The 24,714-nt window shown below is 38.4% G+C and overlaps 1 protein-coding gene across 2 annotated transcripts in view; it reads left to right on the top strand.

Moving 5' to 3' along the window:
- PTPRK (protein tyrosine phosphatase receptor type K) overlaps window positions 1-24,714 on the top strand; it is a 374,688-nt gene that overhangs the window by 194,170 nt on the left and 155,804 nt on the right. For both annotated transcript variants that reach the window (XM_084201677.1, XM_084201678.1), the window contains exon 7: window positions 22,980-23,273. In XM_084201677.1, the coding sequence (XP_084057803.1) occupies window positions 22,980-23,273 (294 nt within the window). The remainder of the gene's footprint in view (window positions 1-22,979; window positions 23,274-24,714) is intronic.

Here is a 24,714-nt window from a genome sequence, read left to right as displayed (position 1 = left end):
CCACGGCTTGGCAGCAAAATAAAAACAGCTGTAGGGTCAATGGAAATCAGTGGGAGCCTGTAATGGGTGGTGACCTGGGATGATCTTGACCGAGTGGCTCACACTTGCAGAGGAGTTAGCTCTGTGCTGTCAGGCTCTGTGCTGAATTAAGGTAATATTCCTCATGGGTTTCCTGCCTCTGTGGCAGACCAGGTATTATCAGGCCCCTTACAGGCAGCATAAACTGGGTATCACCTTCTCTGCCTAATCCAGCAAAGCCGAGACACGATGCAGTTTCACTCAGCTTGACTCAAAATTGTGTTGCTGGTGATACCACAGATGTGACATCACTCTGTTTAGGTGCTCTCCTATACCTCTGCCCTTTTCTCATGTGCCTCCTTATTGTGAAATTACTTAAATGAATCCCAACACCAAATGAAGCGTTTGGGAAATCAAAATGTAATCACTTTGAATAGTGGGATTCTGGTTGGCCTTTAGGCTTGATGGGAGTCAGTGCAAAGGAAAAAAAGAGACAAGGAAAAAGCTTTTGGCACGTGTCACTTCAGGGAGGAAATGAGGGGATCCTTTGTTTCTTTCATCTGTGTTTTATCCAAGTACAGTGACATGAAGATCATTTGCAGTAAAGTGATTTTTCTCATCGTAATTAGAGATGTCTCCAGACTGACCCACCACATCACTGCTGTATTTCACTTGGATAATTTCCCTTCCAGTAGCTGGTCTGTCTCTACATTTATTTAAATCAAATATTTCATTTGAATACTGCAGCTCAGGATGGTCTTTCTCAGTTTAAATGCCACTGACATTACCATGGAGGTTAAAATATTTACTTAAGTATAGACAAAGTTATGTTACTTGCCATCATTTTCCAGTTTTGGGGAGGGGAAAACCCCTGTAAGTTTGACATCTCTGTATTATACAGAGTTGTTAAAAAGGGTGCCGACGAGTAGATACATGGTAATGATGAAAAGGAGTGCATTTGAAATTCAACATAGATGGCAGAAAATGCAGGATGTCAGAGAAGCCATATATTAAAGGGAATTTGAATTGGAAACTGAATCCCAACCTGCCACTGGGGGCATTTTGATCATTTTGATTTATTAAACTTTTATAACAGCATTCAGACGAAGCTGAATTAAAACGCTTAGTCTTGGGTGGTTTATGGTACACAAGTCATCATGCTAGTGAAGTCTCGCCATGATCAATGTAGAGTTAATTTAAGTTGCTTTTTTAATGCAGGTGCACCTGTGTGCTTTAGTACGTATTTAAAAAACTAACAGTGTTCTGATGCTGAATCACTTACCAAAAATACAAAATGAAGCCACACTGACATTTATTTTCAGCTGCATTTGAGTGAATCTTGCTATTAAATTGTAGTTGAACTGCAGGAAAACAAACTGCATATATATTCCTATACCAATTTTATATATTGATAAATGTACGCACATTATAAAATAGCTAGGGATGAAAATATAACCATTTCCTTGAAAACAGGTCAAACTGCTAAAGACACAGGTGCTTGCATTGTACCATTCTGGCCATCTCTCATCCTCAGCAGCTGTACGTAGTCTCAGTGAGCACCGTCCCTGCAATAAAGAGAAATCAATTACCATTAGAGTGGCACTGCAGGTTAAAGGCATTACAGGTTCACACTCAGTTTTGCAGCAAGGAGATGATACTTCGCTGCAAATGGGGAATGATGCAAAAGATGGATGAGACAGAGTTCAAGGAGCAGTGCTGTGAGGGTCTGGCACTATCATTCCAAGCTGTCTCAGAGACATGATGGATGATTCAGTGGCAAGAAGCAATAATACCCGATGATGAGAGATTTGTCTCCAGATCTTAAGCCCACTGCATGCTGTCTACCTGTTGGTGTCCTAGTGGCATAATGATTCCTGATGTGTTATGAAGAGCTAAACTATTATACTTAAGCAGCTAATTTGGAATGTTGAATTTACTAACCCAGATTTTTTGCCAGCTTCTAGGAAAGCAGGCAGCATATCAAATACTCCTGCACATGGTGAATTTAATTACCTCTTATTTATGTGTGGTACCTGTTGACAGGATCTTGTAAGCTGTGCTAATACGATAGGTAATTTGTTACCTCCAGAAATCACTTTCTATGTGCCCTCTGATCATTATCATGAAACATGATAAATGATCTAGCCCATGAGGTGTAAATGAAAATGAAATGGATAATTTGATTCTATGTCTAAATTGTCGCTGGAAAAGTTGTTGCAATTATAATGGAATTTATATCATAAAAATATGCTTTGCAATGTGCCAGTGACCTTTAATCATCTTGGTTGGGGAGGTATTTGAAGATAATTTTAAAGAGATTACAAAAAGTTTGCTCAGAGTAGTTTGGATAGAATTTTTTTTTCTTTCCTAAAGAGTTTTAAATATTTGTCTGTTTTATAATTCATATTGCAGGATTTTTCTGCAGTGTTAACTGCTGGAATGTTTGCAGAAGTATATAGAAAGTGGTGAGAAACATATCTGCCTCACCTGAAGAAGAGGGAAGCTTAGGTACATGCAGAAAGATAGATTTCTTCCTGCTGAGATGCAGTGTAGAATTTGGATGTGCCTGTTTACTAGAGAGCTTGTCATTGAGATTGATATGGAGCTGCCAACAGGCATATCTTGGAGAACATTTAAGGAGTGTTACAAGGAAAATGAATGTTTCTCTCCCCTGTTCCCCAGGTATGTTCACAGTGCTAATGGCAGAGTCAGGGTCCTACCTCCTTCATGAGGAAGGATGACGCTGTGTCATTAGGACTGATATTTGAATTTTCATCTCTTCCATACTTTTTTAGTGGTTTTTATTTTATTTCTTTTTAAACTTCTTTGTTTCCAGGACCCCATCTGTAAGATTTCATATAGTTATTCTGTGTCCATTTTCTTGGCCTTTTGGAATGTCTTGTGCTGCCAAACACTTTGAGTGTACCATCCCAGTTGATGTCTGTATGTGGTAAAAAGTAATATTTTTCACTTTCCTGAATTCTTTACTATTAAACAAAAGAGAACATTTCTATTGATGGGTCTGGGGACTAAACAGAGACAAAACTCAGTGAACAGTGTTAGGAAAAAGTGAGACCACCTTTTTAGGAATTAAAAATTGCTTAGCATTTGCTTATATTAGAAACCTTACAGACTAATAAGAATGATCAGTAGGGATGGTAGGGAAAAGCCCCTCAACAGTCAATTTAATGTTACATTTTTCCTCCAAGAAAGGAGGATGTAAGTACAAAATGTCACAGAATGATAGAATTTTCAAGGTTGAAAGAGACCATTAAGACCATCAAGTCCAACTGTCAACTCAGCACTACCACTGTAACTCCCAAACCACCATCCAGTGCCAGATCCAAACTCCTTTTAAACACCTCCAGGGATTGTGACTCCACCTCTTTCCCAGGCCATCTTTTCTAATGCCTGACCATCTGAACAGTGAAAGATCTTCTTTCTGTTCCCTAATATGAATCTCCCCATCTCACCTTAAGGCCATTTCCTCTGGTCCTCTAACTACAGGCACGGCAGGAGAGATTAGTCCCCACCTCGCTGCAAACTCCTTTCAGGGAGTTGTAGAGAGTGATGAGGTCTCCTGTGAGCTTCCTCTTCTCCAGACTAAACAAACCCAGCTCCCTCAGCTGATCCTTATGAGATGTGTTTTCTTGACCTTTCATGAGCCGAGTTGCCCTTCTCTGAACACACTCCCCAATCAATGTGGTCTGAAAGGTGTAGACATTGCATAGTGTTTGTTCAAGGCTTATAAAGCAGAGATAATTTTCCATGAGTTCTAATTTTATTAATAATGATTGTCCTAACTTTGCGTGAATTGGTTATTTTGAATAAATAAATGCCAGGAAAAATACTTTGCTCAATTTAGAGTTTTTGTCTGGAATTTTCAATAAATAAATGGATTATAAAGTAAATTAATTTGTACTTTGTTTGAATGTACTAGCATCTTATAGTTTGTGGAATCGAGATGAATCTTTTATTCAGTTTTTCAATATTTATATTAGCTTTTTGCTCCTTGTGCCTATCTGGTGGTAGATCCTGATAGTAAGCCATATGGAACTTTACCTGTTTGTGAACACAAAGTAGAATACTACAAAGCATCAATGCCATATGTGTTTTTAGTAAAGCTATCTTACTTTAGTAAACTGGCTTACTCATTTCCTGAGAAAACCAAGAACGGTATATTGTATTGTTTACCTGATCTATTTCACCATCCAATCAGGATTAAGTCTAAAAATATTTTTTTTTCTGCTTTACTTTTTTACCTGAAGTTGCAGCTCTGAGTTTATGTGGAAATCTAAGTTCGATTCTTATATTGACATTCTCACGGTAACATAAGTTGTGTTTTTTAACAACTGGAGATATAAAGGCTACTGCTTTTGAAAGGAGGTAGGGGTAAACTGGGTGTTTCTCATTTCTTAAAAATTGAGGTTGAAGTCTCATGACTTTTAATGCTTGCTTTGAACTTTACTCTGACTTTGAATTGTGTTGACAGCAGTTGGAAATGTCTTGACTAATGATTTATTCTTCAACTTTCTGCTTCTCTTGGACTGGATGACTTGCATGTCCTAGAAAAAAAAAGATACATTTAGGTGATCAAGCTCATGATCTGCGGGCTGCATCACCAGCCACTGCAATATTTCCCCTTCTTTTTACTGGAGATAGAAAGGAGCAGCTGTTTGGCAGTGTATGAAGCACAGCTTCTTTTTAGCAGCTGGATAGTTTCAGTTGCAGGGTGGTTTGTTGTTTTCCTTTGTTTTTTTAATATGTGATACTGAGGCACAGCTCCTGCTTTGGATGTATGCAGCATGGTACTTGGCCACCTTAGCGCACTGAAGAGGAGAAGGCATCTGAGAGTTCTCAAATATAGCATGCTGCAATCCTCACTTTTGCCAATGCCTTCTTGGGTCTGGTGGGTTTATTTTCCTATTTTGCACCTCTGGGCTTTCTGCAATGTAATTTAAGTCTGCCATCTTTTGTGCCCTATGTGTTGGTTGCTCCTTCTATCAGTGGAGCAGAGAAAATGCTGTCGGGTAGAATGTGCCAATAAATGACAATGAGGTAATTGAAAGGTGATAAAACTGTCTGTTTTACTAGAAAGAATAGCTCCTTTTCCAAAAGGTTTTGTAAAGGTAATATAATTGGACACTTTAGAAAAAAATTGGAGTGTGTCTGTATTCTGGCTGGCTGCAGACATGTTTAAGATGTATTTTGAGTTTAAGCTTACAGACTTCTCTTCTTTCCTGAGAGTTGTCTTTGTGTTATGTGGGAAACTGCCTCCACCTTTTAATTTTGATTTTTTGTTGCTCAAGTTCTTTATCTTCAACTGTCTCCTAAAGCCATTTAAGGAATATGTTTGACCTTACTCTTACATTTTTCTTTCAACATGGCTGCCTAAAAAAATATTTAATTAGTTTTATTTTTCCTGGGAACACCTCCAATATCTACTTGACCTCTAACTAGGTATGTGGACTATGCAACACAAAGAATTGTGCCCTAGTGACATGTCTTTCTCTTTCAAATTACTGTCATTATCAGTGGCATTTTCACAACCAGAGACACAATGATCCTCATTTTTTTTACTTTCAATTGTTCCAGGAAGAGCTTTAGCCTCTTCTTTGAATAATATTATAAGAGGTTAAAGAACTGATAGAGAGAACACAGGCTGGCTTTTCGTTCAGGCCAAATCAAGTGATGGTTTCAAGAAATTGACCAAGCAACTTTGTGGAGTTGCAGAGAGATAAGAGTGGTTTGATTAATGTTTTGTTTTGTCCAGATTTTGCTTCCTTTTACCAAAACAAACCTTAAAGCAGGAATTTAGTGGGGTGTCAGTTCTTCCAGGCTGGAACAAGGAATTTTTGGAAATGTGTCATGAACAGACATTCTTGCCTTGAAACGGAATGTTTTGTACAGGTGCTATTGCGTACTTTATAAAAAATGGAGGGGACAGGCAGGGGAGTGTGTGTGCCAAACAGAATGTGCAAACAGTCACCTTATTAAGGAGACTATCCCCTAAGACATTTGCATCATTAGGACTTCTGATAATTAAGATGAACTATATTTCAGTAAGAAGACAGCCTTCTGGCCAACTGACTAAGCAGATGCCAAGTGGAAGCAAATGATGTTAAGTTGAGCTCTCAGGCAATTAACAGAAATTAATGGACCAGGTACCTGCAGTCTGTTTCCTGTGGGTGTCAGTTCAGTGTCCTTGCCCTTCCTGCACTTCCAGCTCAGATGACCTTCAGGGGTTTAGCACCTGAGGTTTCCTTATTGAAATTTGCTGGGATTTTTTCACCTGCTTAGCAGAGCTCACAGGATTCCTGTGGTCGATTAAAAATTTCACAGGATTCTGGAATTTTAATTAATTGAGTGGGAATAATTGAAGCAATTCTTCAATGACAAGAATCCTGTTTTGACTCATAGCATAATGTTACAGAGGAAGACTTCCAGAGGGACTTGCACTGAGTAAAGAGCTGAAACCTGTCACTCACCATTTGGTCTGGTTTCCACCTCATTTCTGAAAAATGCATCTCCATCTTGTCATAATTTATTGAAGCTTCTTAATCTGTGCAGGAATATTGCGCATGCCCTGTTTCTGTGCCTCACGACCAGATTCATACACCAAATATTTATTTGTTCATTTATTTGTTGGACCCTTCATTAAAGATATATATGTAGGTAAGGGCAACGTCTGTTTATGTACAACAGCATCTGATGTTACAGCAGAGGCAACAAAAGGCATGGTCCTACCTCTCTTTTCCCTCTCCTACTTCCCATGTCTTGCTATTTCCTCTTCTTTTACCTCAGAAGCATGCTTGGCCCTCTCTCCAGTGAGCTGACTGGGGAGCTAAATTTAAAAAAAATCCCTGACACTGTTGAAAGAAGTGAGTGTTTTTGTGTCAGACTAGTTTGCAAGTAGTAGAGCCACTGGTCTGGAAAAGATGGAAAGACCAGAGAAGAGGTGGGGGTTCACTCCCCACAATGATGTGGTCATTTTGGGTTGGCTTAGATATAATGTCAAACTGCATCCTCAGCCTGCTTTGCAGGTGGATTACACTGTGCTGCAAAAATCTTTGTGCCCACAGGGAATTGTGGCGTGGAATGGTTCCTGAGATAAACGGTGTTGTCTTGGGGGTTTTCTTTGGTAGCAGCTTCCTTGTATGAACATGCCTTTAGAGGAGTTGATATAACAGAAAGGGGCTGACAGGAGATACAAGCACGTTCCCTCAAGCCCACATTATCTTGTCATAGCTGACGAGATAACCAGATACCAGAATGATAGGCCTTCATGTAATAGGGCTGAATAGAAAAACCCACAGTAAACCTCATCTTGGGGTTGTTACTGGGAAAAACAGCTGGACTTGGTGCGGAAGAGGAAGAAATCGACCAGGAAAAAAGGAAGGTAAATAAAAAGGAAAAGAAGCATAAATAAAATACTTCTCTTGAATTCAACATTTAGCTTAATTTCACCATGCTAATTAGGCCATTTAAAAAATAAATACAATAACATTTGGAGTGGCTTTTCAACAATATACCAATGAAATAAGCTATTATGATGTGTATAGGTGTAATTAAAGCATGGAAAAGCAAACATATCAGTGTAGTTTTATCAGCAATATTAAATGAATAATAAGGTAGACAGCTATGCACACATCACTGTGCTGCTCTGAAAAGTATTTGAAATTTTCACCCAAAGGGAAAAAAGCAGAGACAAAATGCATTCCTGTTAAAGGATTTGTTGAATCTAAATTAAAAAATATTCTTCCACTGAAGAAAAAGTGACTGATTGCAATATTAGAAGTAATTCAAGTTTCTCGAAAGGACTTTTAAAAGGAGTGAGTCAACCAGAGGGCAATATAAGGTGTTCATAGAAAAGACAATACAAAGGCAAAACTAGTGTACTGAATAGCAAAAGATTATGAACTTGGGCAAGAAAAGTGCCATGAGGACTCATAGATAGAATAACAGGTGTTTTGTGGCTTTTTAATGATTGATTATTATATGGTGTAAATGGGGCATGAAGAGAAACGCTTCATTAAATAACTTGAGAAAAATTAGGCAACATAGCAAAGGGAAAATGTTTTGGTCTCTTTAGTGCTTTGAAAGGGTACTTTGAGCTTCAGCAATGCTACTGGCCTGCTTCCATTACCCATTTTTTTTGAAGAGAAAGAAATGATAGACTATTCAGGCCAAGAAAAGTATAAACAGCACAGAGTTAGAACACTTACCTGTGGGGGAAGTACAGGTAAGTATTCTAACTACTTGTGAAACAAAGGCAGACAGCAGGGCAAAATATTTTGCTTTGGCAGGAGAGGCTGTGTGGAAAAGTGGTGTAGATTGTTCTTAAGGTATTGTAATGGTTGCAAGCCCTAGTATTACTCATGGATTGGCCTGCAGTGAGAAGAATTGAGGGAGTTCAAACAAGCTATTTTACTTGCTGACTTTGTTTGCCTTTGCTGATCATTTTCCCCACACATTAAAGCGATGATGGGATATGAAAAACAACTTCATAAGATGTGTGTGGAATTACTTAATGAAAGTACAACATAACTATGGTCTTCTTACTGCATCTATATTATGTTAACCATTCAGGGATGTAAACCAACAGAAAATTATTCTCTTTTCCATTGGTTAGCTTGTACTGCTTTTGCTCTACAAAGTAGCTTTTATTTTAAAATCTAGAGCTCTCCATTCAGGCATCAGAAAAAAAAAAAAAAGGAAACCTTGATAATTTATAGTTAAATGTGAAGGAAATGTGACCATACAGCCAGGCACCATCCACACTCTGAACGAAGAGGATAGTTGAATCATTAGTATCTCTATGCAGGGGGCACTCATCTATATGGATTACATAGACTGAAAGTCTATGGGTTATTTCCAATATTGTCCAATATTCAGTGAGTAGCTTGACAGCTAGCAGCAGTTTCTTGGCTTTTTTTACTTCTAGAGAGCATGATAGTGACTTCAGAAAACATTGCTGCTGGGCCAAAATTTTCTTAGTTTAATGTATAGGCTTAGGGAGAGATCTAAGAATGAGAGAGGCACTCCATATATCACTGAGCATCTAGCAATCTATAGGTTAAGATTTATTGAGCCAGAGACTATACCAATGAATCATGTTCGTAATATCCATGACAAACCTTCAACAAATTTGTCAAATAATTTCTGGGCTTGTGTTTTTGCTCAGTTGGGAGCAATGAGTTCCCGTAGTTAGCTCCAGTTAACAGAAGAACATACTTCCCTCCGAAGCTGCTGCGTATTTTCACTCCAAGAAACAGCAAGTCATTCCATATTAATCAATTTCATGCCACTTGTCATTTCATAAACATCTAGCATGTATTCCTTCTATCATGATTCTTTCATGTTGAGTGTTGCAGATGGATTAAGTGTCTCCACATAGGAAGTTGTCCTAGGTCTTCAATAACTTCTCTTTGGCCTTTTCTGTGTCTTCTCTTCTAGCTCATCTGGCAGAAGATAGAAAGACCAGACCTATATAATTTATTTTAGATGGGAGAACATTATGGGTTTACACAGTCACACAAGATCTTATGCTTTCTTTGTGTTCTATTCCTAATAATCACTGACATCCTATCTTTTTTTCTGAATGGATAGTGACATGGTTTTGAAATTCCCAACAGAAATATTATTCCTGTCTGATTATACTGATTTAGACTCCATAAGGGATTCATAAGGCTCAATGCACTGCTTTATATTTATCAGCTTTGACTTTATTTGCCATTTTATTTCTTAATTCTGCAGTATCTTAAGGAAAACAAGAAAAGCTGGATGTGACTATTACAAAATACCTGCAGCTATGTAGCACAGCAGATAAGGCTATTGCTGCTTTAGTTGGAGCCATTACTGAAACCTCATGTTTTCTTACTGGCATTGTAGGTAGACATATGACTTAGTGAATGTTCAGAGAAATGGTTCAGCCTCAAAAGGAAAGTTGTAGAGACTCCTCTGGGAATCTCTGAACCTTTAGGGTAAGGTGCTGTCCTTGGAAATGGAAAATCTTTGCACAAATTCTGATTCCAGTCAGACAAGAGGAATGCATGTGGAATTTCCTTATATTGAGAGATTAAGGGTCTTCCCTATATTTCTGAATTATATTCTGAATGCGTCTTTTTTTTTATCTAGTACCTTACATGCACTAGGCTGAAAAATCAAAACACTATTTTGGAAATCCTAATGTAAATGTTTTTTCTTGAAGTTATTTTCTGAATTTGGATGAACTTTTTCATCTTAATCCTCTCATCTTTTTGGGTTTTTTTCCACACATACACACACCCCCTTTTCTCCCCATAAAGAAATGCAGCCCCAGTGTCAGCCTCTCTAGTCCATTTCCTTCCAGAGGAGATTTTTTTTTTTTTTTTTGGTGTATATGGAGTTACTCTGTTTTCAATTTATAAATCACTGCACTTAGAAAGGTATAAAATATGTGTGCATGAGATTGGTTTGTGGCACCTCTATATTCTTGACTGTAACCAAAGTTAACTATAAAATAGGTTTCCTGTACTTGTGTGGCCCTGAGAAAGGGATTATTTAAACACTGGAAGAAAGCCAGAATCGACTTCATGCTTAGGATTGCCTAGCCCCTGAATTTTCACTGGCTGAATGTAGGTACTAATGAGAAGGATTTGCACCCTGAGAATGTGCCTCAAAAGTTTGGAAAAGAGGCTGTGCCAAGTGGGGAGAACTTAGAGATACAAATCTTGCTGGTCACCGACTTCTCCGTATAGTGACAAAGAACTTCTAGTGAATTTTGGAAAGAAAAACACTGTGTTAAATGAAAAGGAGAAGGTTTAGGGGATTTTTTTAACTGCTAAAATTCTGTGTTGTGGCTTCTTTTGCTTGGAAAAACGTTATGTGCATCTATTCTGAACATTTCTGTAAGTCCAGCTTGCCTTTCCCATTACGGCTTGGGGAGGAAGGTGAAGAGTCAGTGAAGATTTTCTTGAGATCAGGCAAGATTATGTGTATTGAAAGGTAGAAGCCTAAATAGAGCTCAGTGGGGCAGCTTCACCATTCCTCTGAGTTGACAAAATTGCTTCTTTTATGCCCCAAACTCCCATTTATCAGAGGGATAGCAAGTCCCATGGGAGAAGTTTCCTGGTGCTTGCAGTCATTTAAAAGCAAACAAAGCAGCCAAGTTCTTCAAAGAACTCTCACACATTAAAAGTTTCAGGAAGAACTTCAGAATTCAGCAGGAAGAATCATGACTTTCCTTGTCTTCATCAAAAAGAGTATTTAAAATTTGTGAAAAAATGTTTCCAGCTTTGGGTACTGGGGCCAACAGAGCTTGCTGGTAAAATTGCACAAAAAAATTTGTTTTCCCCATGATGGCATGCTTTTGTTACCAACATTTATGTAAAATGTAAGGGCTACTTCAAGGTATTATTGCTGTCTGTTTAACTGGTAATATGGTGACAACTGATTTATTTTTGTCTCCAAATCTTTTGTAATGCTGTCTTAGGTGCATGGTTGAACATGCAGAACCAACAAAACTCCAGCCTTCAACGAAATGCCTGTTATGAACAGGCATATGTATAAATGTAATAAACAATATGGGTTACTTGTGCAGTCTTTGAAGGTAGCAATTTCCACAATGGTGCATATTATTACAAGCTATATGATTACCAGTGCATCTTGTATTTGGAGAGAAAAGCTGTACTGTACAAATTCTGCCCTAATAATTTTTTCTCTTATTATTTCTTTAGAGTTGTTGATTTTATTTGCCTTTCTTTTGTGAATACACAAGGCTGGTTCCAGAACTTTCAGTGTGCCAGCCCAGCTTAAGTAGATGTTGGTTGGTATCATGTTCAATAATTAAAACATGCAGTAGCAGAATAAGAAGCTGTGTATTCCTGCGAAGGTTGCTCATCAAAGAATTGGTAAAATAGTTTAAAATGGTTAAAATAAGAAAGCAAAAAAGGATTTTTTTCTTAAACTGAATGTTTGTATCAATTGAAATAAGAGGAAAAATTTAGACTCTTTTATTTTACTCAAGGAGTTTCTATTCCAGATTCATATTGCTACTTTGAATCTTTTTTGCAATAAAACAAAGATATATGAGTTTTATCAACTCATATAAAATCATAATATCTCATAAAGATCTTATTAGCATGAAGAACTGGTGGGGTTTTCTGTTCTGATTTGTTTTTCTAGAAATTTCTTTTAGACTGTTCATGACACTCAGAATCCATTTGGCGAGGGGGTGAATGGCAGCTGCTTTGTTACCCTCATTTCACAGGTATTTTTTAACATCTGTCCAGGTGCTGTGGCAAGGATGATGGTTACTTTTGGCCACATCTATCCTCCTGAGGCTGGCTTTCATGGTAAAAGCAGATGTAGTAGCCAGCGCCTTCTTAAAAGGTAGTCTCAATCCTAGCCTTCCCTTTTTCCCTCTCTCAAGAAGCTGAATTTGTGTTTCTCCTTCTCTGCTGACACTGGCTTTTGTCTGAAAGCAACTGGAAGTTGCTTCAGGAATCTGGGAAAGCAGGGCACTTCCACGTACAGCCCTGCAAGATCAGTTTTAAACCTAAACCTCTGTGAATGTAGCGTAGAGGCGTGACACTGCAGGCAACACTGATGGTGGGAAGTGGAGAAGTAGGGTTGCCCTCTGAGGTGCATGTTGGATGATGAGTATTTCACATCTGTGAGGTAAAACTGTGATGCAAAAACCATTTTGGTTTCTGTTGGTTCATTTCATAGAGGAAAGTATCTCAGTGCCTCCTAAAATTAGTCCCCTTCTCTGTCATTCCAGTGGGCTGCCTTCTGGCATTTTTGGCAAGAAATATTTGGACATGCTGTAATAAGAAATGTGAAGACATTGCTGGTGGGAACATCTATATGTGTCTTAGAAAAGACTATGAATAGAAAGAGAGGGATTTGAGCAAGAAAACAGCCCCTCAAAAATAAGTTTGCTCAAAAGTGGTGATGAATTCTGTCATTTCTCCCAGTAGATTTGCATAGGCTGAGCACACACAAAATCCCTCTACATAATCATTAATGTGCAACCCTTATATTACCTGCCTTTGATGGTAGTATTCAAGTGCTGACGGAAAACTTTTACCATACATGAAATGGGATACCTGACAAAGAACTTTGCAGAATGTCTTGCAAGTCTGAAGGGGAAGGTTTTCTATTCATCTCTGCCCCCTGTGCATTTTTAAGGTCTTGCCTTAATAATAAGTGTGTGACCTTTCCCTTTCCCTTTCCCTTTCCCTTTCCCTTTCCCTTTCCCTTTCCCTTTCCCTTTCCCTTTCCCTTTCCCTTTCCCTTTCCCTTTCCCTTTCCCTTTCCCTTTCCCTTTCCCTTTCCACCTCTGTCCATCAATTATTTAACCCATGGTTTGAGTTAATGGTTACAATACAATCAGTCTAATCTCTTGCACACTTAAGTTTCTGTAGCTGCCATTAAATACAACTGTAAATGCTTGGAAGCCAAAGCCATGCCAACTATTCCTCTCACCTGCAGGTACTTTAGGCTTCAGTACCCTTCTGGTACAAGGTCATGTACAGCTCATTGCATTGATGGAGCATGATCCAGTTTTGAATCCTGTCTCACGATGCTACTGTCCCAACAGCACATGACACATTTTTTCTCTGCCATTTAAAAGGCATGCAGGAGAGCTGGTGATACAAATTTGTGGTAGTACTGGCATGGGACTTTGAAAATAAGGCAGACAGGACAATTCCAGGACAGGCAGGAGTGCTGTCTGGGGGAATGTTTTTTAGCTTTCAAGTTTTATAGATAGGTAGAGCTAGTGAGGTGTAAATCTGTGTTATTTTTTCCCCCCCTCTTTTTATTTTTATCTATTTATCGATTTATTTTTGCTTCACTGAATTCTTTTGAAATGCTCTGGTTTTGTTGCAGGTGTTTGAATTTTTTGAGTTTGATTATAAATATGTCATGTTAACTTTTGTCTGTCAGAAAGTTTCTATATTTGGGTTGTTGAGGCAGGAAATTGAGTGTGTGAGCATGACTACAACATCCACAGATATAAGAATGCTTAAAATTAAATAAAAATTAAAATAAACTAAGTACTCAGAAAAGAAATATATTCCCATCACATGTTGCATCGCCATGTGAAAGAAAATTTTGGAGTCTCTAAAACAGTATTTTGTTTTTCTTCAGGCATTCTTTATGTAATCTCTAGTTTTATTCCTTCTCACCATTGACAGCATATGGATGTGCATGCAATCACAGTATTGTCAAATTGCAAAGCCTTGTAGAGTTGAGAGTAATTCTTTCTTGGGAAGCACCAATTTTGAAGAAGGTATTAAACTTTGTTCTCAACCTGCTGGTTCCTGACAATGAAGCAGATAAAATATTTCTTTCCAACAGTAATCTCAACATTGAGATCTCAAGGGCATTACTGATACATGTGGATAATAAAGTCATTGTAATCAAGTCTTCACTGGAGACATTTCTGCAGCTGAGTCATTTATGCTGACTGATTTTCTTTTTCCTATTTAAAATTTGAATGTCTTCTCATTACAGACACCTCTTTTTCTTACATTTATTCATTTTTCCTCTCGGAGTGTGCTGCATCTGTGTCTTTACACAATACAGTCTTTTTACAAAATGTGTCATAATCTTCTAATTGATTCCCATAGTAACGTAGCCTACTATCATTCAAAAACTAGGCATGTGTCCTGATCCTAAATTGTTTAGAGAGATGACATATTCCAATTTTTAGACAGACTTTTTTTTTTTTTTTCACATATGAGCTGGGCATGTTCTTAACCTTGTTTACACTTTCTGCTGACAATGCTAAAGCTGCACACTGTTCCTTTATTTTAAAGGAAGATAATAAAATGAATGTGGTGGTGTTTCAAATCAAGGTGAATAAAGTGCCACAGTGATGCATAGGATATAACATCACTATGCAGAAGTTAGCAGTTTTTGCTGCTGAAATAATTCCTATTTCAGCACTTTAGGTGGTCACTAACTGCCACGTCACCTAAATTAAATACATTTTAGCTGCATGAGCTTGCAGACTTTGTCGTATCTATGACACAAACTTTATATATTGAGTGCTCAAAGCTAAAACAGGAGCTTGAAGTGAGCTTGTGACATACTATTACTGTTTGCACACCCCAAATTAGAGATATTATGTTGAAATATGTCAGTACCCTACCTAAGCCAGTATTGTGAGCTCACTGTTCAGTTTGCCATTTCTGTTTGTTGCTGTTTTTTTTCCAGTGACTGATTCTCCAGGTAGTTACCTGAATTTCAATGTTATAGATATTTATTTTTAATGCTTATTTAAAATTGATCCTTTCAGTTTTTCCATTTCAAGTAATAAAAGACAATGAAAATGGTCTTGCAAACTCTCTGAAGAGAGTTGGATAAATCACTTGACACCACCTGGTCACTAAGCCATTACTTAGAATGAGTTCTTTTGTTCCAGACAACTAACTCTCTTAATTAAAATGTAACATTTTGTAGGTATTGTGTCTCAATCTCCAGACTAGCAGCTAGTGCCAAATACTGCACAGTTGTGAAAAATTCTATTTTAAAGTCACAGAAATAATTTTCTGAAGTCATAGAAATAAAGTCTGCATAAGTTAAATTAGAAAGAAAAAAAGAGTTTGAGGAAAACCTTTATAGCAGAATTGTAGATCATGAGCTGTTTAAGTGTCTCCACGCAGCCACCATCACTTATGGTCACAGGACAGCAGCTGAGATAAGTCAGAATTAGTTTTTGATTGTGTTAGAGTTTGGTTTGGTTTTGGCTTTGGGGTTTTTTGTTGTTTTGTTTTGTTTTGTTTTGTTTTGTTTTGTTTTGTTTTGTTTTAAATCAAGACAGGCCTGTAGCTACATGGAACTCTTCACTGTTAAAGCCTTTTGATTTCTACATGAAGAAGTTATTCTGTGGTGAAATATATGAAAGTTAGCAATTTTTATGAAAAAGTCTGCCGTTTCCTCAGTACAGTGCCTTCTCCAAGCTAGCTGTAGAAGACAAAGATGGGAGCAATAGAAGCTTTCCTATCAGAAAAAAAAAATGACAACTTACAATTGTTAACCACATAGAAAATGGGTTAAAAGTAAAACATGATAAACAGAGAGACATTTTTGTCCACTGGGAAGAAAAAAAGAAAAGAAACAAATGTGTTAAAAAAATGGTAAATGAGTTTATGAATAAATAGAAAAGCCAACCGATGTCTTGGGGAATTATTAATTAAATGGCCAAGGCTTATGAGAGCTCCAAAGGACTCTCAGCTGGTTGAGTTTTTATTGTGTTAATTTCTCAGCAGCATTTGGCTTTGCAGTAGTGAAGGTGATTGTAAAACTTCTCTGAGATGAGTTATTTTGAGGGCTGCAGATGGTTTAAGAAAGCATGCCTTCCTGCAGCCTCTGCAATGTGCCCTGCCCAGCAGTTGAGCTCATCCTCCTTTATTCTGACGTTCTTCAGATGCATTGTGTCTTTTGGGCAGGAGTAATCTATGGAGCTGATGTATAGTATGTCTGGCTGAGAATAAGCTTGCACTTGTTCTTCTCCTTTGTCACAAGAATAACGTGGGCTGCTGAGGCAAGAAAAGCCAGTATCACTATGTGGTGTGCAGACAAGAATCACATTAAGTAAGTCCCTCATGGCAGCATTTCTCACTTAAGGCTGGGTGTGTGTCTGCACCTATGAATTGGGTAGTTAACATTGTCCTGAAATAATTTTGTTTATTGGACTTTCCACGTGAAGTCTGATTAGGGGTTAGGTCTTGGAGCAATTTAGACCTAGAGGTGTGTTTTCAATAATGCTGAAAAAGAAAATATGCCACATTCTTGGGTTTTTGGCTTTGGGGTTTTTTCCCAGTCTTTTTGCATTTCCTGATTTTCAGAAGCCAAGGACAGTGCTCATCTCCCATTACTGAACTGTCCTCAGTGTGTTGCACAAACTATCTGTGGCATATTTTGTCTTAGATGTGTTATTCAGCAAAACCACTAAGGACCAAACTACTCATTAGAGATGAGTGCATATAGGGTGATAGCTGTGAGTGTAGTTTGTCATGCACAGAAAGAGAAAACTTAAGATCTTGTTGGAAATTTAAAAATAAACTGCAGAGTGAGTGCAGTTTATTTTTTTTTCTGTGACTTTAAGGTTCATGATACCTCTGCTGCTCATCAGGTCTGTGCTTTGATCTTGGCATCCTTCAGTCCTCTGCATTTAACCTGCTTTTTAACTGAGCAGAAGAGTTTCTTATCAGGCAAGGAGTATTTTCTGTAATGCTTTCCCCTTAGCTGGCAAAGTCCCTCCTTTGTGTTAATACACCTTGTACTGGTTCTGAGGAGTGACAGGTCTTGTCAGGCTACTATCAGTGTAGATGACAGCCAGGTGTCCTTGTAGATAGGCCATATCCAAAATAAACTTATTTGTCTTAAATTCTGTTTTTTTTTTTCCTGTCAGAGCAATACTTCCTTACAATTTTGGAGAGCTGAAGTAAATATTTCCAGTCTGTATTAATGATATGCCACATGCAGAATGATTTTTGCAAAAATTAAAAAAAAACCCACCACCAAGTCTTTGGGCTCAAAGCCTCCATGGTTTGTTTTTATTTTCAAACCTTTCATAACTCATTTTGTCACCACCTTCATGACCTCATAATTTCTTTCAGTTATACTTCTTCAGAGCCGTAGGTATGAGAAACATCTTCTATATTCCCCCCAGCTTAAAATTAAGAGAATACAGAATTTCCTACTGTTATTGTCTGTTATTGTTCTTCAGTTACTATTTTCATTATTCCATTTGTGGCTTAATACTCTTTTTTGAATTTAACTTTTCAGTCACTCCTTTGTGTTAATTCTTTTTTTTCTGATGGATTAACCAGCTTTTAAGACCAAGAATGTTGTTTCCCTGCTAGTACTTGATTGCCATAAATTTTTCTTCTAAACTCATGTTCTCCGAATTTTAAACAAATATTTCTACTTCTTCTGGTTTTCAATACTTTTTAAAACACATGAATCTTTAGAGCAGTATGTAATCTCCCAGTACACAAAGAGTACTGAAGCAGTGTAGCTATTGCAAGGAATTGACAGCCTGCTTCCCCATGCCCTTCTGCCCCCAAGCCATGGATCTTCTGATGCAGCTCTGCCACGATATCTCCATGTGCAATGTGAAGCCCAGCGCAGAGGCACACTTCTCCACAGGTCCAGCTCCTGGCAAGCAGGGATTTACCCCTGACTCCTCTGTGCCTTGGGTGTCTCACACTGCCTGGGTGTCTCACACCTGGGGTCCCTGCTCCCACAGGGCTTCCCATGGCAAAAATTGTGCTCCAGTGCGGCATAGGCAGTGTGGGTTAGGCAGTGAACCTCAGCTGAATTCAACCAGAAAACCAGAGAGCTTGTAAAAAATATGCAGACATGCTTAAACAGCTTTGCAAGAAATTTCCCTAGAAGAGGAAGTGAGTTAGGTGGGAGCTGAGTCAATCTTGAGTCATTTGTGGAGACATTTTTGCTGTACTCCCTAGAACATTCAGTATTAGCTGCATTTACATGACTTCATATTTTTGTTTCTTTGAATTATGACAAATTTTAAAGGAACTTTGTACTTTGGTTGACCTACTTTCTTGACAGCTTATGGTGTAATTAAAAAATCAATTTTAGTTTCTGTGGAGGTGAGGCTGATGTTGGTCTTCCTAGAATGAATGAATGCTTTGTTATACTTGTAAAATTTAAACTTTTTGTGATTACCCTTGTTGTGTGTATTGGGTTAAGCAGTTAATGCTCATCAGCATACCAAGTGTGGGACATTTCACAGAGCAAGCTGAACATGCTGTCACCAGAGGGAAGGCACAGTGTGTGCATGAGTGGAGGGGACTTGCAAGCTATCACAGCCCAGCATCAGTGTGTGCAGGTCCTGTACAAGGCACAAGTACGGGATGAGAGTGGACGAAGGCACGCACCTGCTCTGAGTGTTTGGGCTATGTGCTGGCCAGACCTCTCCTCCCCCCTCTCCAAACCCTTCTGCTGTCTAGCAAGAGTCTCTTAGGAGTGGTACGTGTTATGCTCAGCAAAACATGACTCTTGTAGATAAGATTTGAAAATAAGATTTTATCAGGCATGCATCCAGCATCAGCTTTTCCTCCAAAATGGAACAATATCTAGGATTCTGGTTTATTTTTATTTTTTGCTTTGAGCTGATCATTAACAGTATACAATTGCCAGTAAGATACAAATGAAAATACCTTCCTTTGTTTTATACTTAGAAAGTGTTTAATCTTGAAAGACAATGTAGTATAGCATGCATATGTGGCTTGAGAATATTGGAAATTTTATGTATATTAGTTACTATACAAATAACACTAATGACCTTTTCTGGTTGCTTTTTCTGCCTTTGAATGCGTAATTATTTGCATACAATGTTTCATATTAAAAACATGACACAACCACTTAACTGTAGGAAGAGTGGTAGAGGAGGTTGAAGTTGCATGCTTATTCTAGTCATTGGTGCCTAAATATCACACTACATTTAATATACAATGTCATATACATACTGATGTGAGCATAATGTACTGCTAGTAGCTCAGCAGAATGAGAACTTAGTACTGATGAAATGTCAGTCTTAATTTTTTATTACCTTAGCTGTGGGCATTTTATGTCAAAACCAGAACTGACCAAATATTGCAACATGCTATGCACGAAAACACTTCCATTTATTTAATATCTTGCAGATGTACAAGTGGTCTTTTAATATAGTCTTTCTGAGATGTTAGTGGCTGTGAAAACTAGAAGGATTTCATCAGATTTAACACCTTTATGCACTGGCTAAAAAGACAGAAAATGAGTTGATAATTAAACTGGTTACATTGGCTAAGGAATCTTAAATTTTATGCTTGGCAAAGGAAGAAATGAAACTCACCATTGCAGGGTCTTAGATCAAACTTTTTGGTGTATCTTAAATACCAATGAAAACTGTGATTCTACTGATGAGTTAAACCATCAATGGATTGAAATTTTTTTTCATAAGTTATGGTTTAGAACCTTATGGCTTTTCACAGAGAGTTCATGGCTGAGGAAAGGGAAACTGAGCTCAAGGAAAATTGGTTGCTGGGAATACTGTGTGCCTTAGCCATATCTCCTCACAGTAATTGAGGAAGGTCAGTTCTTTTCAGCAGAAATAAAGGGCACAGCTCTCCGGTTGGGGTGGAATGATCAAGGGATGTGGAGGGACATCACTGTGCTGCTGGGTGAGTGGAAGCCACAAAATGCATCTCAGTAGGGACCACCTGCTTTGGAGCACATTGGCAGGGCCAGGCAGGAGGAAAGCTGCTGTGGTGGGTACCTGGTGAGCCTCAGCTTCCTGCAATTCTACCTCTAATCCAGGCTCTGAACATCTAAGCCATCACCTGGCTGGGCTGAAGCTGAGTTTTTATGTTGTTTATAAGCCAGAACAAACTTCTGAGAGGGTGATTCTCTTTAGGGTACTTTTTCATGCATCTCCTTTTATTTTTCATGCCTCATGCAAGAGGTTTTTCATTTTTGGCAGGCTGTCTTCTCAGGGCACTCTGAAACTGGATTATTTACTACAGGTGGACCCAGATTGCTGGGGTAAAAAAAGCCAGCAACATATACTTCCTTCAAGGATTTAAATTATGTTTTAAAACTCACTGAAAGAAAAGTATTATTGATATGTGTGGTATTTTATATGGGAATGGCAACCAAAACATTAACAATGGCTTTGTTCCATCTTTTTTAGTTATCAATGGCAATTTTTAAACTGTAAAAGTTTCAGGTTGCTGTATATACAAAAGGAAATTGTGATTTCAAATTATAATTGGAGATGTGGTTATAGAATAATGAATGGGAATAATTAATAGAAAGCTAATTGGGTAACATCAGAAAAGTTTATCCTGGTATATTGGGATTGCATGCTTCAGTTGATACTTAGTGTACTTTTGGGATTTCTGCTTGCACCTCACCTCTGGTTCTGATAGTATATTATATTATGAAGAATATTAATAATGCTGCAGAACAATTACTTGTTCATTTGCTAACTGATTAAAATTCATGCATAATTTATTGGAACTGGGAGAGACTTTATAAATAAGTCTCCTTGGCCTCAAGAGCTTAAAAACAAAATGCGTATGCTAATATAAGAATGTGCTTTACTTCTTAACATAAAAACTTAATAGGCAATGCCCTCATTAATGTGAGGTTTTATTTGTGATAATCCAGCTCTTAATCAAAGTGTATACTTCTAAACATAGCCATATGTTTTAGAAGTTTATAACTTGGAGTTGGATGTGCATCATGCTCATCAATGATGATGTTTTCTGCTGCAATATACACTGACCTTAGAATACATTAGTTGGACATTTAATATGTTAGCTCCACAGCAAATAAACTGCCCTCATTATGGCCAGTTGCATTTCTGATCTTTGATGCAGGTAGGGATCTAAATTAATTCATAAGCACATATATTGCCAAAGAAGGGTAAAAGGTTAATAATTAATTGAGGTACTTTTTATAGTTTTATATATCCTGAGGCAGAAATGGAAACACCTTGGAGCACTCACCTTTCACTCTGGGAGGAAAAAATCAAATCCCATTACAGCCACTATGGTATGGCTACAGACTCCCTGGTCTCCATACTGAGTGGTTTGAGAAGCAGCTAATTTAGAAAAAGGTCCTCAAGATATGTGCCAAAATCTGGGAAACTTGGTTGCTTATAGAACTGGTAAATATACTGCTTGGAGCAAGCTGTGATACCTGGAAGGGAAGCAGGCAGAACCAGGGGCTGAACTTCATCATGCAGGGAGGATGGGATGTCAGAGGAGGTCCACCACTCCTCACCAAGTGTTCTGTCATTGACACTGGTGGCACCATCCCTGGGAGGCAGAATACATGCAATGCATCTGTGTCTTACTTCTGTTTTGTAGAATGTAAGAGTCCCCTGCTAGGAAAATCTTGTGGTCTGGGGTTAAAAGTTATTTTTAATGTACTGGCCATGAGATCTCCTCTACCTGCTCAGAGTTGCTGATTTGTTAGTTCTGCATCACTGCTATGTGAAACCCCTGTGTGCACTGAATTTAGCATTGTTGCCTAATTAACTGAAACAAATTAGCTGAAATATGAGCCATCTGGAATGAAAATGAACCTTCCGTGTTTATCAGTGAATTCATTTTATTAGAAAAATACTTGTTGCTTGGGATTGCTTCTTAAAATAAATCATGCTGAGGCAATCTTTCTATGTTAACATTTCTCAGGGTAGGGAGGACAACCACAACCTCTTTCTGTTTGATCTGTCATTGCCATTTTGACTTTGCAGCTGCATTGAAATATGTAGGCAGGTAGAAGCTGATGAGAAGAGGGGGTGACAAAAGGCAGCACACATCCTATTGTTCAAGTTTTGAAATCAGTAGTAACTTACTAAAGAATAAAATATTATATGTCGTTGCTATATGTCTTTATTTTGTCATTTTCCTGGCAGCTTTGCTCAGTTCTGAGTTTTCTGAATGCCTGTAATAGGCATCTGTATCCTTTTCCCTAACTGCATCCAGTGAGTTTCAGATTAACTGCAGTGATACTAATTTTTAAGAATATTCTGTGCAGGGGTAGTGTATCATCTCTTGCAGCTCTTTCTATAAAGAAAGTGCAAATGTGGCTTCAGTCAATAAAAGAAAATTTCAAGTTATTGGTATAGTAAATTATATTAATGAGCATAGTTTTTTTCAGAAAAAAATCTCAAGCAGCAGCAATATAAATCAGACAGGATTTTGTGGCCTTAGCTGAGATTTTTAAAAGGAAAATACAACATTGAGCAGATGCCAGTAGTGTACCACTCGCTTCCATCAGCTGAAATTCTCCTCAGCTCTTCTTCACTGACATCAGTTTGAATTTGTTTCTGTGGTTTGGAATCTTTGCTGACCAATCTCTGACAACTTCCTGCGTAGAGAGCTCTCCTCTTAGTGTGTTTTCCAGCTTTTATTTGATTGCTGCCTTATTTTTTGTCTCCCTTGCAGAGCCTCCTCGGCCAATAGCACCCCCGCAGCTGCTGGGCGTTGGGCCCACGTACTTGCTCATCCAGCTGAATGCCAACTCCATCATTGGGGATGGCCCCATTATCCTGAAAGAAGTGGAGTACAGGATGACATCTGGCACTTGGACCGAGACCCACGCTGTCAACGCGCCGACATACAAGCTCTGGCACCTGGACCCTGACACCGAATACGAGATCCGGGTCCTGCTCACCCGCCCGGGCGAAGGTGGCACGGGGCAGCCAGGACCACCACTCATCACCAGGACCAAGTGTGCTGGTGAGTGTTGCTCTGGAAAAATTACCAAAAAACCCAAAACTGTTTACTTTATGGTTGAATTGGTTGGCAGGCCTGTTGGCTCCAATTAACTTGTAGCAGGATTTAAGGATTCCCTTCACACCCACAGGATCACCAGTAAGGATTTGCTCTGTCCTCTACTTTGCCTGGTCATTGTTCTAGGTTGCTAATCCTTGGAGGGTAGATTAGAAAGCGAGAAGTTAGAAATCTAAGAAAACATTTTGCTTCTCATCACGTAGGGAACGGGAAGCAAAATGTTTTCTGATCTCCTTGTTTCTTCACCTTCATATTTTCAATTACATTTTAAGTAAAATTGCACATAAAACAAATTGCATGGGAAAAAAGGATATGTTTAAGAAACAGAATTGTGGGAAAAAAAAAAAAGTAGCGTACTTCTGCATAATTTGTCTTTTCCCAAGCAGTTACATACGGCCTGACAGAATCTCCAAGAACTAAAGTACAAATACTAAAATCTCTAGCTATGACTGCTCCCCAGGGAAGTGGTCACGGCAGCAAGCCTGCCAGAGTTCAAGAAGTGTTTGGACAACACTCTCAGGCTTGTGGTGGCTCTTGGGGCTCTCCTGTGCAGGACTGGGAGTGGGACCAGATTATTGTGGGACCCTTCCAACTCAGGATATTCTATGATTCTGTAAGTTGTAGAATAAAATTGAAAATACAGATAGACTGTTTTCTCCATTTTTGACTTCTATTAGCAAAATCATGTGCTGCTGAACCCTGCAGTTTCTCAGAGTGGCCCCTTGGCCAGCACCAAGAAGATTAAACACTGCCAACTTGTGTTATATGCTGTTCCTTCTAAAGCTACTTAAAATTATTTTAATCTCAGCTTTCACAAGAAAAAAGATAATACCTATGTCTCATAGTTTCAGGGGAGAAAAATTATAGATCTGAATCTCAGACTGTTGGGAAAATAAGCATAAATTGAATTGTGGGGTTTTCCCTCCTAGTCTCAGGACTTCTAGGGCCTGACAGTATTTTAAAGTTGGCACAGTATTTGATTTGGCAAAGAGTACTGATAACCATCTATGCACAATTTCATTAAAGCAATCAGAAGGACAAGCTGGAGTCTCAGGTTTCCGTGTGTCATGTATATATATGCATATGTGAATCAGAAATATAAATAGTTTTTTTCACAAGTTGAAGACAGATCTCTGATGGATGAACACTCACTTTGTTTACTTAAGGAACAGTGTCAGGGTCTGGACCAGAAGCCAGAAATTCTAGCAGACTGGTCAGTGGGTATGAATTCCAGAAAATTAGAGAATCTTTTTTAAAGTTGCTCACAGTACTGTCAGAAGCTGATACATGAAGCTGGAGTAAGACCTAGCTGAAGGCACCTTTTGGAGTTTGTGATTGTATTTATAATTTAGTCTGTCTTTCCAGTGAAGTAGAAAGATCTGTGTGT

This window comes from Fringilla coelebs, assembly GCF_963513975.1.
Source record: "Fringilla coelebs genome assembly, chromosome: 3".
Taxonomy (NCBI): Eukaryota; Metazoa; Chordata; class Aves; order Passeriformes; family Fringillidae; genus Fringilla; species Fringilla coelebs.
Note: the sequence above shows the minus strand (reverse complement) of the source record. Positions and strands in the feature narration are given on the sequence as shown.